Raw genomic sequence first — 19,259 nt, forward strand, 5'->3', positions numbered from 1 at the left:
CATATTTGTTGACCGAATGAGGATGGGAAGCCTTATACAGCCCCCGCTAAAGCGCTTTCTCTGGAGGCACTTTTCCTCTAAGTATCTTCCTTCCACCCATTTTCCTGTTATCAGCCTGTGGCCTCCAATGCTAGTGTTCCCCCAACGCCAGCGTTACAGAGAACTTCTGGTAAAGCATCAGTTAGCGGCAACGGTTTTCTGTACTTAAGTGGCAAGAGGTTTAAGGTGAAAACTGATCAAGATCATGCTCTCCGGACTGTCTTCTTGAACTTTCCAAACCATGTGGCACCATCAGCAGGTCTCAACTCTGGCAGCACTAGGCCCAAGTGCTCTGTATTCTGTGACTGCACATTAGCAATGACGCTGACCTAGCTATGCAATTGAGGCTTTAGGCTGACAGTGAATCCACAGGAATACTTATTTATTCAGTACTCCCGGGGAAAACAAGTGATTTCTGTTAACTGAAGTTCAACTCAGAGACATAGGGACTTCTGGTGCAAAGAGCACTAAAATGTATAGCATGCTTCTTTATCCATACACGGAATCTACAGAACATGTCCAAGCATCCTCCTGGTGACATCTGAGCCCGGGACACTGCCCTGGTCAGTACCAGGCCCAGGTAAATACTCAGTACTGCTGAACCTCGTGCTGGTGACATACTTGTAGATGACATAAGGCTGTACTGTCACTCACTTTAGAAGAAAACCTAGGATCTGCTTTCTTGAAATAAGTTCCTGATCTCAACGTGAGTCTTGTTCATTTTTCAGTTTTTAGCTATTTGCATCTTTCCCATGAAACTCAAGCAAATATGGTGTCCTTTTAAGAAGAAGGAATAAAATTGTTCACTCAGAGGCCAAATAATGCTTTCTCTCCAGAAAAACCATCATGTGTATTAATGCCCAGAGTGTGCTCCGACTTGCCAGCAGCATTTTCAATAACTTTCTATTTCTCAATCACTAATAAAGCAACTCCTTCTTTGCTTCAAATATCTATCCTCTTGCGTCTTACATTAAAATTACAAGTGTAATCTAAGTATACAAAACTGTTATCATCAGAAGATAAAGTTCTATAGCCCAAACCAAAATTATCCCCATAATTTCTTTAATGTTTGAAAATAAGTCATATAAAAGAATTGTCATTAATATGGGAATGATGGTGTCCTCAAGGTAGCGACCTACCAGGTGGCCTTTCTCATGAAATCAGTCTGCAGTGACACTGAGTGACGTCCAGATATATAGGACGAATGCATGACTGGCATCCTTTACCCGGAAAAAGCGCCTATGGGAACTCTATGAAGGACAGAGCTTCCAGGAGACTCTTTTTTTTTTTTTTTTTTTTTTTTTGCAGTACGCGGGCCTCTCACTGTTGTGGCCTCTCCTGTTGTGGAGCACAGGCTCTGGACGCGCAGGCTCAGTGGCCATGGCTCACAGGCCCAGCCACTCTGCGGCATGTGGGATCTTCCCGGACTGGGGCATGAACCCGTGTCCCCGGCATTGGCAGGCGGACTTTCAACCACTGTGCCAACAGGGAAGCCCACCAGGAGACTCTTGATGCTAAGAGCCAGACTTGGACCACAAATATTTCAGGCAACTTTATGAATCAAATAACAGTCAGATATTTCTTGCCATGAAATACATATCAACACATCTAACACTGAACTGGAGCTTAAGGTGGAAAAGAGCAGGTGCTCAAACCAATATTTTAATCATCCAAATAAATCAGCTTACAATCACAAGAAAACATTTTTTTAAAAAAGCATTACTTGTTAATTTTTAAAGGTAAACACTAAGTTGTCATTAACTCCTTGGCTCTATTGAAGCAAGCGTTCTACAAGAACCAACACTGACAGTTTCTAAAGTTGAATGTACAGGACTTACTTCTCAGATATTTCAATTTTTACCTTATTTCCCTTAAAGATTCAGATAAGAGAACAAAGCAAGACTTTTAAAACACAAGCTCTCAATAGACTAACATAAAGGTGGATTATTACAAAAAACTTAAAACTACTAAGCATTAAAGCAAGGACAACAGAACCCATTCATCTGTACCTCATTATTAAAAAGTACAAAATTCCCTACAAGTGGATACTTGTTACAAGGCTAATTACAGCTCTTGCCTGGAAATTGTTAAAACCTAAAGTTAGCAGGTTATGTGTCTTGAGGTTTTTAGCTGTCCTGTATTTTCTTATAGACTCGCAGTTTTTAAGGCTTTGAGTTTTTTAGAACTTGATCTGCGGGTTGACATTTTCCAGTTGTTCCTAACCACACCCCTGGGTCCGCAGGGGACCTGGTTGGGAAACACAAGTCCCACAGAGAGAACTGCTTCTAGAGACGCTCCCTCCTGAGGGCACGCAGGGAGTCAGGTTCGCCAAGTGGGTGATGACGTGCCCTCGGTGACCCCGTCCCCGCACCCATTTTGCTTCACGGCCTGTGCAGAACACCAGAAGGATTCAGTCCCAGCTCAGCAAAGCCTCGGGGCAGAGGATGGTTTGCCGAAGGCCAGTGTTCAGCGTGCACTTCCAGAAGCCCTCCTGGCTTTCTCCTCGGGCCTGGGCCCTGCCTCGCCTCTGCCTCAGGACCCTGGGGTGGGGGGCACTTCCCCAACGTGCCAGGCACTGCCTGTGTCCCGGCTCGCCCCGCTGAACCAGAACCTCCAGGGGGTGATGCCCTGATCCTCAAGGGCCATGGAATACTCCAGAACGCGTGGGAATCTTGCCTGAGGGTTCTGTGTGGCCAAGCTTTGGGGGGCTGCTTTACTTTTTTAAAGTGATTTTGCAATAATTATAGATATATGAGAAGTTGCAGAGAAAGGTACAGGGAAGGCCCTTCACCCAGCCTCCCCAGTGTGAGCATCTTGCATAACCGGAGCCCAGCATCAAAGCTAGGAAACCGACATCAGAAAACAGACACACTCAAGTGCTCACCCCTGGCTTCAAGTGAGCAGGTCTTCCTTTATTTGGCTCTGTATGAATATTTGGGCATTTCACCAATTCAGATTCCTACTAGTCAAGAGATACCATGCATGGAGCACATGGAGACTTGAGAGGGAAAAAAAAAAAGCAATCCTGTGCATTTTTTCCAGGATTAAAAATAGCACAATGTAACATTTGAAAAATGTTAAAGGACAAAGTTGAGATGAAAATCTCCAATTTCACACTAGGGATAAAAACAGCTCTGACAAAGAGAATGTAACTTGTCTTTTTAATTTAGCTACATTTATCACTGTTATGTCTTGTGGGAGCAAACATCTGAAATGACAGCAGATTTTGGCTTTCACTTAATTAGCCCTTATTTTTAAATGGCACTTATATAAAGATGCACTGACTTGCTTTAAACATCTAGATTGGATTTATTCTTACTGAGTAGAATCTATAAATAATGAGTGATTCATGAGTTTCCTTCTTTGAGGAGGGAGAACTGTCTGTCACCGAATTAGGATTCCCTGATCTCACGACCGCCCCTCATGGACAGCCTCTTCTCCCAAAGGCTTGTCAACAATGTCGTGTCTCAGAAGTGGATGTTTGAGAGTTAGATTTATAAAAATTAAAGATCATTCAATAGGGAGACAGTTACAGAAGAAGACAATTTTTACAGTATTGAGGAAAATAAATTGATAAGCTATGTAGATGCAATAGTGCTTTCAAATGATGCTGCCACCACACAAAGGCATGGTCATCAGTGGACACGATTTACTACATCTCTGAAGACCTAGCCTTAAAAATTCAGGAAACTGGTCACTAACTCTCTCCTGACAGAATTTTGGAATGTTTGAACAGGAATCTAAGGGAGCATTTTTTTCGAATTTGATTCCTGAAATTCGCCTTTTTCAAAGCTTCCATCTACCACTGAAGGAAACAGCAATGTAAAATTATCTCATTTTCATCTTTTGGATTACACTTAAGAAATAAGACCCCTTCATCTAAGAAAAATAATTCTTTCATTCAGGTTAGGAGAAAAAGTCTAAAATTTTAAGGAAGAACCATAGGAGGTGCTGAAACTTGGCAGAGTTTATAATTGTAAGTAACAGCTTCATGCTAGATAGGGATTTCAGCCTCTTTTCACATGACTTGACATAGTTAATTCATACAACTGCATCAAAAGTAATTTCATCCAAAAATCTGACAAAAGTCTCATAGGTCAAAAAGCAACTTGCTTGTCCTATTTCTACCACTTCCCCTGGAGAAAATGGCTTTAATATTCTTGAGTCAACCTTACCTTCATATATAAATGTACATATTCATTTTTTCAGGAAAGGACTACAAAAGGACATTTGAAATGTCATTTGAAAGCATTTTAGAAAAACGACATTCTTCACTACTTGGCCACAATCATAATCATTTAAGGCTGACATTTCTCAGGGTTCATCCACTGCACCCCGATTCTTACTGTAATTCTCTCTCCTGGCAATTTTGGTCGTATCGATGAAAATTCCAATGATCACAGCCGGTCTCCCAAATAAACCTCTCCCCAGGCCAGAGCTCCAGGCCTTCATAGCCACCGGCCCCCCAGATACCCATACCTGGTTGTCCCACAGACACCTGCAACTCAGCATAGCCAAAATGCAACTTGCCCTCTCTGCCTCACTCCCCTCCTATGTTCCCCATCTTGACCACTGGTCCCACCATCGACCTATTTATCCAGGCTCGGTTCTTCCCTCTTTATCATCCCATCCCCCCTCCTAACTATAACCAGTCAATCAACAAATTCTACTGATATTATCTTCTAGGAACATTCTCAAATCCATTCTCTCCTGTCCCTGTCCATTGCCCCATTTCAGGGACTCATGATCATACACCAAGGCAACTAACAAACATCCCCAGAAATGGACTACTGCCCCTCTCTATCTACTCTGCATGATGCAGCCCAAGGAATCTTTTTGAAACAGAAATCTAATCATGTCACTTTCCTGCCTAAACCCCTTTAAGGGTTCCCCCCACCTTCAAATAAAAAACGAAACTTCTTGGTGGGGCACATTAGGCTCTGCAAGCTTTGGCCCCGCCTTGCCCTCCAGTGCCATCTCTCACTGCCACCCTCACACGGACACCAACTCCCGGACTCTAATCCGCATGTGGGGTCAGCCTGTGTCCAGCCCATGGACACCTGCACATACCGTCCCAGTATGCTCATTTTTCAGGATTGGCCCCCTCTAGGAAGCCCTCCTCGACACCAACCCACTGACTTTCCCCTCTCCTGACACCCTGTGTATCTGTATCTGTATCATATGCATTTGTTCGTCCACATCACCCAGGAAAACTGTGCTCCCTCTGGGGACAGGGAGTGGGTATCAACTCCAGCTCCAGCGTGCGGCTGTAATGTAGGCATTACATTACAATTACAATGTCTGCTGACCAAGACTAGGGATGAAAGGAATGAAAAAGGGAAGGAACAAAAAGGGGCTTGCCCTACCAGACATTACATCTTACAAAGCCTTGATAGTCACAAGGCTGTTACTGGTGCGTGAAGAGTGATTGGTGCGTGAAATGAAACATTCAGAAATAAAACCAAATACAGAGAGGAATTTGGTGTGTGATAAAGGTGGTATTTCAAACCAGTGGATTGGTCTTCAAATGATGTTGCAATAAAAGGGGGAGAAAGAGTTGGATCCCTATCTTACAAGGCAACCTTGGATAAATTCCAAATTGCTCAAACATTTACATGTTTAAAAGGAAATCAAAGTATTAGAGGAACATGGGATAATTCTTTTATAACTCTGACTGGGGAAGACCTTCCTACCTGGGATATAAAACCCAGAAGCTATAATAAAGAGAAGTGTGCCGAAAAGAGTTAACCTAGCAGGTCTGAGACTGCTGTCCTTACAGAGGCCTGTGGCATGGTTGGCCCCTGGCTGGCATCGGGGAACCTGGATTTTGGGAGAGTGCCCACCACTCCTTAACTGATAAGAGTTTAAGTTTACGGCACCTAAAATGTTTATACCAACAACGTGCTTTAAGTCAAACCCCTGCCTTCCTTCTGGGACTCTGGAAGTTTGGTATGTGCTAGGAAGAGGGTGTCTACGTGACCAGCCCCCTGGTTGGTAACATTTCCCATGGGTTGTCACAACTTGCTACTGTAGGATTTAAGTGTGCCCTGGTTTCCCCCCAACATCGCCCCACGCACCTTTTCCTTTTGCTGCTTTTGCTCTGTATCCCTTTGCTGTATTAAATCATACTTGTGAGTATGACTATATGTTGAGTCCTGTGAATTCTCCTAAGGAATCTGAACTTGGGAGTGGGCTTAGGGACCCCCATCTCTCTCTCTCTCTCTCTCTCTCTCTCTCTCACACACACACACACACACACACACACACACACACACACACAAAATCGACAAATTCTACCAAATAAGTATTTTAAAAATTATCCACAGCAAAAGCCACCATAAGAAAAGTCAAAAGATAAATGGGAAAAATATTTACAACTCATAAAGAGTTCCTACAACTAACAACAACAAAAAAGACCAAAATCCCAAAAGAAAATGGGCAGAAGCCAAAGAGAATGAAGAAACAGAAATACAAATAGCTCAAACCAAAAGATACTCAATTTCACTCAAATAGGATAAATACAAAATAAAACTAGGAATCTACATTTTCACCTATTAGATTAGCAAAGATCAAAAAATTAGAAAGTATACTGGATTGGTGTGGTAGGCAGAATAACGGTACCCCAAAGATGTCCATGTCCTAATCCCTGGGACCTGTGTTATGTTATCCTACACAGCAAAGAGGAATTAGGTTGCAGGTGGAATTAAGGTTTCTAATCGACTGACTTTAAGATAGGCTCTGAAGATGGAGGGAGAGGCCATGAGCCAAGGAACACGGTGGCTTCTAAAAGTTGAAAAATGGGTCTCACGGGCTAAAATCAAGAGCCACCAGAAGGAACACAGCCATGCTGAGACCTTGATTTTAGCCCGTGAGACCCATTTTGGATTTCTGAACTCCAGAACTGTAAGATGACAGATTCATGTTTTTAGAAGTCACTACGTTTGTGACAATTTGTTACAGCAGCTATAGGAAACTAAGACAGTTGGGGAGGATGTCTGGAAACAGGCACTCTGACACACTGCATGTCGGAGTGAAAGCCAGTACCTCTTCCATAAAGGGGAACTTGGCAATATCAGTAATTCCACTTCTAAGAATTTATCGTACAACATACATGAACACGCACAAAATGATGTTTATGCTAGGTTATCCATCGCAGTGGTTTGTATAATAGAAAATGATTGGAAATGATGTCAATATCCATCAACAGAGGATTAAATAAAGTATGATACAGTCAACAGAATATTGTGCAGTCATTAACAGAGTGAAGAAGCCCATTTGGTAGCCAATATGTATTGGCAAATCTAAAAAGCAGGGTATGGAAGAGCATATGTAGCATGTGCCATTAGGGTCCAAGGAGGAAGGAATATAAATAACAACTTGCCTGCATATACCTAAATATCACTAGTTGTCTGTGAGGAGGGGAATGGCATGGCTGAAGGGTGCTGGGAGGGAGTTATTTTTACTGTTTTGGTTAGTTGGGCATACCACAATATAACAAGATACCACAGACTGTGTGGCTTAGAACAATAAACTATTTCTCACAGTTCTGGAGGCTGAGAAGTCTGAGGTCAAGGAGCCAGCATGGTCTGGTTCTGGTGAGATCCGATTCCTAGATGGCCTTCGTGCTGTACCTCATGTGGTGGAGAGTGTGAGTTCTGGTGCCTTCCTCTTCTTTTAAGGGCACTAATCCAATCGTGGGGCCCCACTCCCATGACCACATCTAAAGCTAATCACCTCCCAAAGGCCCCACCTCCAAATACCATCGCGCTGAGGGTTAGAGCTTCAGCACATGATTTTTGGGGGGACACAAACATTTAGTCCTTTTATCCTTCCTGACTTTTCAATCATGGGTATACATTAGCCATTTTTGAAAAGTTTAAAGTATTGGGTTGGTCAAAAAGTTCATCCAGCTTTTTCCATAAGATGGAAAGGCATTTTGGAAAAAAATGGATGAACTTTTTGGCCAACCCAATAAATGCTTGCTGCATAAATGCCCTAGTTTCTAAACAGCAGAATATTCTTATTGGTCACTTGGTTGCTGCTAGCTCCTATTCATTCACTCTACTGCCATTAGTAGATTCACTCAACAAACATTTACTGAGGGCCCATTTATGAACAAGGTATTAAGTAGAGAGAAAGATAAGACACCACCACTGTCTTTAAGGAGTCAGAAATTCTCCGAAGGAGAGAGATGAGGAGAGTGCAACTACTGCTCACGTAAAAAGGAGAACAGTAAGTGCCATGAGAGGTACAGATAAAGTGCCATGGGGCGCCAGGGGATGCCAGGGTTACTTCTGGACAGATGGGCCTGGAGGAGTGGTGATGGCATGTGAGCTCCCCTGGAAGGGTAAGACAACTTTGGACAGGGTAACGACAACGATGGCAAAAAAGTCACAAATGAGAGCCAAACTCAGAAAACACGTGGCCACCAGCAAACACCTCGGTCTGGCAGCCAGAGCATAGTTAGGTAGAAAACCAGGAGACCATGGAGAGATGCAGCCCCACAGTGGAGGAGACAGAGGTTTGCGTTTACACTGACAGGGAGGGAGGAATGGCTGAAGTTTCAGAGGCGAAGGGATGAGATAAGCTGAGCTGCATCCCAGGGACAGCGACCTGACAGGAGGCACGTGTAGAAGTGGGTTGGATCGGAAACAGAACAGAAATAGGAAAACCAGCAAAAGCACCATCCCCACAGTTTAGAAAAGAAGAGATGGAAACCTGAACTAAGTTGGGCTGGGGAGGAAGAATCCCCTGGATTCAGTAAATGTTATGGAAAAGGGAAATCTCACAATGACCTTGATTTTGGAGGAGGCGGAAGAGGTGGAGAAAGAAGTGACAGCACTAGAGAAACTGGGAGCTCAAAGGAGGCTTGAGGGAAAGATGAGAGATTAATTTTAAACAAAGGCTTAGGCATCAGTTGAAGTTATGGAACAGCTAATGGGAAACATGAAGCTAAGAAGGCAATGCTGGTCAAAGTGAGAGTGAGAAATACAGCTGAGGGGATGGCACGGAGCAAGGAGGAGGGGAAGGATGGACTTCTCTAGAAAACCTATATTTAGATGACAGAAGGAAGCCGAGGAACTAGAAAAGAAAAGGAAGACCAGGAGATCAAGACCTCAGAAGCAACAGGACAGGTAGGTGTCCAGCAGTAGGATGGTCTAGTTGCTCTAATTGAGACTTCTGCTGACAACATCTAAAACTGCTGGATAAAACAGAAACCCTTTTAAAAAATGCATTTATGAGTCAACTAGGGAAGAAGAAATACTCAGAAGCCCAAGCCAAACTGCGAACAGAATGCAGAGAGCAAGAGGAACACGCCGGCTTCCCCCCAGGGCAGGACCGGTTTTCGTGGCCTCTCAGGCTCTAGCAGAGAGAATGTAACACCCCGGGCCTGCCCCAAGATGCCAAGATGGGTGTCAAACTGGAAACTTCCTTCAATAACACTGCGCCCTCAGGGTGAGGACGAACAGGAAACAAGCACCTGAGACTCCGAGGGAACTTACCTGTCTAGACGATCTGTGCTGAGTAACGGAGCCTGCAGCACAAGGCAGCCAAAACTCATAAAGCTTGGATGGTCCGAAAAACATCAAGCAGAGAAGTTAATCTGTGACTGTCCCAGGTTGGGAGTGCCCCCCAAATGCCTGACAGAAGAAAACGTAAAACTGCCTTCAATCCCAGCCTCGGAGTCTTCCCATACATAGATAAAGGTCCAAGGAATGAGCCCACAGGCAAAATCATCACAAAATAGCCCAAGAAAGTAGGCCCCGTGAGCCAGCAGATAAGACGGCAGCAGGCCAGGCCCGGCTGAAGAGAGAGGGGGTAAAGGAAGTAGAAGACATAGCAGCCCCGAGACAAAGGGATGCTCTGAAGATCCTGACTCTGGACATTTGATGGGCATTTTATAAACATTCTCTTGCAGCTACTCCATATTTTTAAAAAACCTTTGAATGGTGGTGCAGTGGAAGAGGCCAAGTCCTCCCAAGTAGCAGGGTGGGCAGTGGGGCAATAAGGTAGGATGTGCGGGTGGGCCATGAGCACTGTGCTCGTGGGCACGGAGGGCAGCACGGGGGGTGGTGCAGCCGGGACCACGGTCCCTGGAGATGGGTGTGGGGAGGATGGTCCAGTACATCCCGAGGCCGGGGGGAGAGGGCAGCGGAGAGAGAGCCACACAAAGAGAACCGAGGGCCAAGTCTTGGAGGAGGCACGAAAGGAGGAGATTTAAAAGCATGATTAGACCCTCAATTAGCCAAGTTTACTGTTTATTCAAGAAAAAATAAAGGAAACGGGGAACGAAGCCACACTTCAGTCTCAGGCCGCATCCAGGCAGAGAAGTGTGGCTTCTAGTTCAATTACCAGCTGAAAATGAGCTTTTTGCTTTTAGCTATTAATTCTGTGATCAGCCTAGAAGGTAAGAGTCTGCTCCATTTCAGTCTGGTTTACAATCTCAAAGCAATTTATACAAATGTCCCCGCCTTCTGAACTGAAAAATGAAGGCACAGGAAAACGTACCCTATGCTCTTCATTTTCTCTTCGTAGGGTCATTTATACGCCTCATTCAAATGGTCAAAAAAGATGCACAGCCCCATAGCCCAGTGTAGTAACCTTTATGGCATTATTTTTGTAGGCAAGCGCCCTGGGAGTAGAGCCAGAGAGGGCACAAGGGGAAACGGCACTGCTTATGCCACACGGCAGGGCGTGACGGGGTTCAGTGAAGCCCAGGATAAAGGGAAGGGCCCTGCTCACTGGTCACCACAGAAAGGCCTGGCGAGCCTGTGGCTTCTCTCGAGATTAGAACCAGCGGGTCTTCTCTCCTGTGCCCATCTCCACCGCCCATAAGATGGTCAAATTTATCAAAACAAACAAATACCAGAAAACTTTTTGAAACTCTATGACTGCCGATTAGCTCACAGAATAACAAAAAGTAGGAAACACTGCAATGCTGAAGAGCTGAATCCCGAGAGAGCTACGTTACCCCGCACACAGAGTCACCGGTGGAAAGAAAAGAAAAACAATTTCTGAAGAATTCTGTGTATTGCATAGCATCGCTGCCCATATTTCCCATTTCTACTTAAGATGCTTTCTGGGTTTAATGTTCTGAAACTGAAGACTTTCGACTAATCCTTTAGCAACATACAGGCAATGGTTTGTTAATAAGAATACTGACCATTATCTGTAGAGCATCTTTCTTTTAAAGGGCTCAAAGTGTCCCACATATGATCACAATTACTTTACTCACATTCTTGGGAAGACTGGGTTGTGGTAATTATCCTTACCCTCTGCACCTGCTGGGAAAAATGGGGCGCTAAGAACAGAAGTGGTGACATTTATTGGGCACTTACTGCGTGCCACGCACTTTTGTGAGCACTTTCCGTTTAATCCTCACAAAACCCTTCTGAAGCAGAGAGTGTTATTATCCCCATTACAAATGAGAAGGCTGAAGCACAGAAATATTACATGATTTTCAAAGTCGCCGAGCAGGGTCTGGGCCGCTGGGAGCCTGGCAGCCAGGTCTCTGGCTCCATTTCTTCAAGTGCTACGTTTCCCTTATGTGAGTCTACAGGCCATGAGTTTAGTCGTACACTCAAGCCCTTCACTTAAACAAGAGTCAAGAAAATCCACGCAGGTCTATAGCTGTAAAGATAGATTTAAGTGACTGTACTGGTGCCTAAATTAACTTAAAATGCATTTTATTCTACATATTCTATCATTATCTAAAACACTGTTCATCAAACTTTCTAGACTATGATTAACAGAAAGCCATACACTTCACACCATGACCCAGACACACACACACACACACACACACGGATAACCGAAAGAAATCTTTCATGAAACCATACTCATCTATATTATGTGTTATGCTCTTAATGTTTTCTATTTCATTAAAAAATGCTGGTTACAACCTAGTCAACTGATTTCATGACTCAATAATACAATGGGATTCAGAGTTTAAAAAAAAAACTCCCATCTAAAATTTGAATTATCTCTGACTATCTCATCTGAGTAAAAACTGAGCAAACAGTAAAGGAAATCAATGAAAGAGGAACTTTGGCATTGAACATACCACTCCAACAATTAAACTCTTTATTTTTCTGTAGTGCTATCAGGCTCTGTTCATATGTACACACTTTTTGTTCCTGCTTTTAGAAAAAATTACCATCATATCAGAGGCATTGCCACATTTCTTATCATAAAAATGTAGCATTTACTTAGAATTCGTATTGAGTTACAAAGCAGTTGAGAAAATGGCATACAATTTCTACTGTTTGAAAAGCAAAGCAAAAATAAAACAAGAAAATAAATGCTTTGGTGGAAATACAAAATGTAATCTAAATAATTTTCAAGTCTTAATGGGTTGACATAATATAGAAACAATCAAGGTAATGGTTTGGGGTCCACTGTGTGTGGCTAAGTTTAATTCAAGTTCAATTCAAAGTTTAAGTCTCCAACTGAACACACTGAGTGGTGAAAATACTAATGGGGAAGGAGGCAAGAGAGCCGGGGCTGGTGTGAAAGAAAAAAGCTCACTCACACACCGTTCACCCCATGGCTGCATTTAGAACCCAGCTCTCTTGGCCTCCAGACACCATTTCAGGAGGCAACAGCAAGTTTACTTCTGGCTTCCCATGCCAATAACAATCCCTGAGATAATCTGCAGCTGCTCTAACAGTTTCAATAATATTAACAAAGTGATATTTTTCAAGCAGGGGCCCTCTGTATTGTTGAATGCAATCAGGCTTAGATTACGCTTCCAGGAAAATCCCTTTCTGGCACACTCTCACATTCCCCAAAGTGGCAGTTTGGAAACTTTTCTTCCCCTCCTGTCTCAGAGGAGTAATTGTCCCTTCTCCTTTCCCAAACTGCCCTACAAACTGGCCTTAATCCCATCACCCTCTGCCTTCCCCAGGATCCCGCTCAGGAAAGGAACCCTTCCCTCTCTTGCCCACAAATCTTCATTCACCTTTTTCGGATTCTCAGGGAAACACATCTTCCCTCAACCTGGCCGCTACCACTATTTTTGTTTTTAAACACCACCTACTCTCTCTTTAAACCTCTACCAACTGGCTCTGGTCCGCTCTACCCAGACCACCCTCTGTGATTCAAAACAGTTCAATAAGTGTATGCCAGGCACTGAACTCGACACTGGGGAACAAGATGAAGAAAGAAGGTCCCAGCTTCAAGCAGTCCACAGCTAGCACGTCCAGTCCCCAAGGAACTCGTAGTCATCGAAGGTAAAGGACTCTTCCTGAGCCTCGTCTTTGTCCCTGCAGCCTCACACACCCATCACTACCTTCTCAGACCTCTGTCTGCCTTCGGCCTCTGCAAACCCCACCCTGCAGGCTCTCCCCTCACCTCTCTAACCATCCTCATTCACCTTGCTGGCTCCTCTGTTACACACCAGGGTTCCTCACCTGGGACCCACAGGTGAGCTTTCAAGGGGCTGCGAGTCCCCTATAATTTTATGTCAAGTTTTGTACACAGCACATCTTTCAGCGGGTGAGACACCCTAATTTACACCGTATCACCAAAGGAATCCATGACTCCAAACAGATTGAGAACCACAATTCTAGATATACACCCCTGGACTCTCTTCTGAGGGGCAGGCCTGCAATTGCTGCCAGAAATTCTGTCAAAAGATGCCAACTGCCCTGCAAACAAAACAGAACTCCCCATTCCTCCCTCCTTGCCCCCTCTTCCACCTGCTTCCCCAAATGAAATCCTTTTCTCACTTCCCTGCTCTGTCATCACTCGGGCCGCAGACCTCAGAAGGAAGGATGATTCAGCCTTCTCCCTGGTCTCCGGGATCAAACTACTGCCCAAGCGTGTGGTCTCCGCCCGCATCACCACCGTCTCGCCTGGCCCTCCCTCTGACTCCTCTCCCAGCTTCATGAGCTCTCCTCTCCTATCTGTTCTTCGTGACGTTGTATTCAGTCCCATCACTTACTTCAGAACCTTCAGTAAGTCTCTGCTACTTCCCAAGGTACAAGCGCCTGACTCCGGCAGGGCCGTCCACCAGATGCGCCCAGCTTTCCTCCTCCCCGCCACACTCCAGCCAAACATCCCTGGCGACCCTCATAAGCTCTCAACACTTCCAGCATTCCCTCCCTTATGCTGAGGGTCAGGGTCTTGTCTCTGCCTGAAATGCCACCTCCTCTGCCATCCTTGCCCACTGGCAACGATGACCATCCTTCCAAGGCCCAACACAAATGACTATCGATTCCACGCAAGCTTTTCCAATCTAGGCTGGACCTGCTCCCTTCCCCCTGGGAATCCCCAGAAGGCTTCCTCAGCCTTTCTCTTACAGCACTGAATATAAACCGCCCTGTATCGGAACCATACACATCTGTCATATCACTTCTGTCACATCCCCAAATGGGAGCAGGTACCATTCATCCTACTACGACTTCTCAACTGCCTTCATGGCTCCCCGACACCACCCAACACACTACTCTGAAATGAACCTAACTGATGAAATAGCTGCACACACTGAATGGAATAGCAGGGGCTAATATTCCAAGGGCCATGTCAATAGCTGATCTGTTTTTATCTGTATCTGGTATTGTTTTGGTGACTAGTTTTGTTTTTTTTTAAGATGACTTTTACTGGTTAAAACTTTGAGAATATAATTTTCCAAAAAAATTTTACGAGCAATTCAGTTCCCATTTTTTCCTCCAATTTTTCACTTTACTGACTTGCTAAAGAAAAAAGTAGGGATTCCTAGCACAGACACGAAAAATAAGGCAAAGAACCATAGGATTGAGAAATCAACCCCTCTGTGGACCACTCCAATGACAGCAACCCAGAATCCTATGCTCTGGTACTAGATCCACAATATCCAGAAATCCAGCCCACCTGTTTCCATGGAATGGACTTTTCGTTCACTTTCTACTAAACCTGTGTTCAATAAAAAAAAAAGCCGTCATTATACAACTGCCATGCAGAAGTCATTATGCTGAGGTTAGAGAGATAAAGCCTGATCCCGGCCTTGATAAGCTTACAGTATAGGAGGGGGATGGGTAATTACTACATAATTATGACATAAGGCAGACTGAGGGAGATAAGTGCTCTAGTAGAAGGACCTGCAAAGTCTAACAGGTTGAGGGGTAAGATGAACTCCCACCAGGGAACGCACATGGCATGGGAAAGGACCTAGGACTGAGCAAGATGGTGGAGGATGGCTCTAAAGAGATGAGGGGATTGCAGGTAAAGGCAACAGGAAAAACAAAGTTTCCCTGAGTTGAGAAAGTTCTATGTATACCAGAGAAGCACAGGGTGGTCCTATGTGGTTGGAGTCTAGGGTATAAGCCATGGGAAGTCACTGAGAACTTTTTGTGTGTGGAGAGTGGGACATAGAGTGACATGATCATACCTCAAAAAAAAAAAAAAAAAGACCACAGCATTGTGTAGGATAAGTTGGAAGGGAAGGAAACTGAATGAAGGGAAGTGAGTTGGGAAGCACAGGTAGAAATGGGAAGAAATATTTGAGAGCTACCAATAAGCAAAACCTATGGGATTTGGAACTGATGCGCCTATAGGAGAAGTAAGGCAGGGGAATGAGAAAGTTGACTTCGTACATAAGACACAAGGTTGTAATGTATAGCACAGGGAATATAACCAATATTTTAGAATAATAACTTTAAATAGAGTATAATCTTTAAAAATACTGAATCACTATGTTGTACACCTGACACTAATATAACATTGTAAATCAACTATACTTCCATAAAATAAATAAATTTTATGCCTGATTGGGGTGGGGAATTGACTTCAAGTTCTCGAATCTGAGCAACTGAGGATCATCCAAATTGAGGGATATGTAGGCTGAAGAGTAGGTCTGGTGAACTGCAAAGAGGTCAGGGAGATGGTGAGCCTATGATTCTCACAGACTTCCAGAGGAAGCTGTTTGAGAGGCTCATTAAGATTCACTCAAGGCCAATGTCAGGGCTAGATTTAGAAATCACCCATACAGCAATGACAGCTTAAGCTATGGATTAAATGAAATCATCAAGGCAAAGTGAGTAACATGAGAAGAGGGCTGACAGGGAACCACCACCAAGATGTCTACCTTTAAGGAAAAGACAGAGGCAGTGGAGACTGGGAAGGAACAGTCAAGATGGTACAGAAACACAGAAACCAAGACTTGTAAGAAGAGGGTGGTCAAAATTATTGAATGCTGAGGGGAGATCAAACCGAATGAAGACTGAAGTGAGTCACTAGATTTGGCCAGTAAGAGGTCTGAGTTCCAAGAAGGTACTTGCGATAAAACTGGATACTAGAATGGGCTGGAGGAATGAGTGAACCGGAGATGTGGACAGCCTAGAATATTCTTTCCAGAAGTCTGGATTGAAGTGAGAGATAGGACAGTAGTTTAGAGGAAAACTGGTCCAACACTTGACCTCTTTTTAGGGGAGTAAACTCTCAAGGAGACAGAAGATACCAGAGAAAGGGGACGACTGATAGAGCAAGATTGTGTAGGAGACGGACTGGGGTCTCAGCTCAAAGGAGGTTTGAAGAAACCTGCTACGTGGGGCTTCACTGGTGGTGCAGTGGTTAAGAATCTGCCTGCCAATGCAGGGGACACAGGTTCGAGCCCTGGTCCAGGAGGATCCCACATGTCGCGGAGTACCTAAGCCCGTGTGCCACAACTACTGAGCCTGTGCTCTACAGCCCGCAAGCCACAACTACTGAAACCTGCGTGCCACAACTACTGAAGCCTACACGCCTAGAGCCCGTGCTCCACAACAAGAGAAGCCACCACAGTGAGAAGCCCGTGCACCACAACGAAGAGTAGCCCCCGCTCGCCACAACTAGAGAAAGCCCACGCACAGCAACGAAGACCCAACAAAGCCATAAACAAACAAACAAACAAACAAACAAACCCTGTTATGTGAACCATCTTTAAATCTCTGATCATTTAAGGCCAGATATGCAAAACCCAAGACATAACCCATTCCCTCATTGAATTTTCGTGGATTAGATGTACATTCTCACTTTCATAGTAATTCCGAGGATGTGTTCCCATTAAACTCTTTTTATCCTAATAGTTTAAAATTTTTAATATTGAAATATCTTTTAAATCACATATTGAATCAAAAACTGAGAAAAGGCTAAGAATGTATTCAAGTCTATGATATCACTGCATTTCCTGGAAGCATCACATTTGAATCTACAATCAACACATGACTCATGACGAGTACTCCAGATCCTTCTAGACCACCACAGTCTTTGTATAATTGTCCTTTCCATCAACCATGAATTTCCTTTGACGGAAACAACTGCTGACGAAATTTGGGAAGAGAGAAGCCTTGTCTTGCTAGAAGAAAATTCAGGCCCTCAGTGCCCCAAAATAAATAAATAAATAAATATAGATAGGTAGATAGATAGATAAAAGACAGGCGTAGGAAGAAGAGCTCCATTACAAAGCAGCTCTTCTATTTAATGATCTCTTTCATCACCTTCAGTCTAGCTGGAGGCATATTTACTCCATACTTAAAATAAAGGCATACATTTATTTATTTAAAGAATTATCTTTAAAGAATTATTCCCCTGCTCTCCCCTTAGCAGATGTCTGCTTCCACATTTGTTTAAAGTCAAGCAGAGAATCCTGTGATAAACCATAATGGAAAAGAGTACGAAAAAGAATATATATATATATATATGCATAGTTGAGTCACTTCGTTGTACAGCAGAAATTAACACAGCACTATGAACCAACTATACTTCAATAAAATTTTAAAACAACCATTTGGGGAAAATGCTAAGAACACTATCAAAAATAAAATCAATAAATCTTTTGAAATTTACATTTCAAAAAGAAAAACAACAAAGTCAAGCAGAGAAGGAGGGGGTGAGAGGACAGAAAAAAAGAAGGCAAGATCAAGGCAGAATATGAAGAAAGATGGTTTGAAGAGCAAGACTCGTGGAAAGCTTTATTTCAGTCCCGTGGTAAAACAAAGTGAGATTACTCAGTCTACTAAATAGGAAGGAAAAGTTCTAGGTATACACAGCCCAAAACTTGCTATGGACTAAGTCATACGTTGTAAGTAATTAAATGCATAATAAGTCTGTCCTGCCAAATATATAGTAAACGCTATCAAATGACATTTAAAGTGTCATTCCTTAAAAATAAATAAATAAACCTCCCCGGTCCAGTGATGGCCTGCAGCACCTAAGCCACAAATCTGCATTTGAGAAGCACATTGACTTAAATGGCACTTAGGCTCACTCTTGGTTCCCAAGTAGGGGGCAATGAGCTCTGGGATGTGACGTCACAGTGCTACACTGACATGCTCGTGGTCACCTCGCCACCTTCTGCCTTTGGAAGAGGGCTGGCCCAGGTGGAGGGCAGGCTCGGGGCTGGCAGGAGTCACCTGGGCTGAGTCACTCCACATAGACTGGCAGAGGAGAGGCCCGCTCCCTCAGGGAACGGGTCAACCTTCTGTAATAAACAGCCTCGTACACACATCACACTGGGGAGCGCAGCACAGAGAGAAAGGAGGGGACACCCAGAAACCCTCTGATGCCACCGAGGAGAACCCTGGAATTTACCAGACTGTGGGCCAGGGGGAAGGCATATCTTGTGAGGATCTCAAACATATCTCTTCTGCTGTGGCCCTCCTGTTTCAGCGCGAACCTCAGGTTTCTCATGTCCTGGGGGCAGAGGAGAAATGTGCCAGTTCAGTCTGCAAATTGAGTCACATTTGTTAGCAAAAACCTTCTATTCAGGTAGAAGATCGACTTACCTGAATGGGCAATAAATCTAGACTACTAAGAAAATTACTTTGTTTTGTATAATATTTTGAAACATCCGGTTTAAGAACACCTGAAAATATTCCCATCACAGTCATGGTTGTAAAAACAAGACAACCCGTGTTAAAGAGAAGACAGAGCTAAACTTCACTTGATAAAAAGAAAAATCAAACCTTGCCTTGCGCATGATGTCTGTGTCTGTCTAGTCTGACTGGTTTCCGAGGTATTTTAATTATAAAACAGTATTTTATTCTTAGGACTTTTCAAATGTGTATCTGCCATAAAATATCATTTCAAAATTGTCAAACATGTCATTAAAATACAGAAGCTCTCTCCCTCTCCCCTCATGCTTTAACTTTAAAGTCTCCCTTTTAAAAATTAGGAAATGACTCGCAGTTTAAGCTCTAATACAAGTAATGTAATACATTTTTTACTAAACAATTTTACTTTCACAGACTTCTATAAAGAGC

At 43.7% G+C, this 19,259-nt stretch overlaps 1 protein-coding gene across 3 annotated transcripts in view; it reads right to left on the minus strand.

Moving 5' to 3' along the window:
• MTM1 (myotubularin 1) overlaps positions 1 to 19,259 on the minus strand; it is a 98,850-nt gene that overhangs the window by 32,086 nt on the left and 47,505 nt on the right. For all 3 annotated transcript variants that reach the window (XM_060086614.1, XM_060086613.1, XM_060086615.1), the window contains one exon: positions 18,589 to 18,690. In XM_060086614.1, coding sequence (XP_059942597.1) covers positions 18,589 to 18,690 — 102 coding nt within the window. The remainder of the gene's footprint in view (positions 1 to 18,588; positions 18,691 to 19,259) is intronic.

This window comes from Mesoplodon densirostris, chromosome X, assembly GCF_025265405.1.
Source record: "Mesoplodon densirostris isolate mMesDen1 chromosome X, mMesDen1 primary haplotype, whole genome shotgun sequence".
Classification (NCBI taxonomy): Eukaryota; Metazoa; Chordata; class Mammalia; order Artiodactyla; family Ziphiidae; genus Mesoplodon; species Mesoplodon densirostris.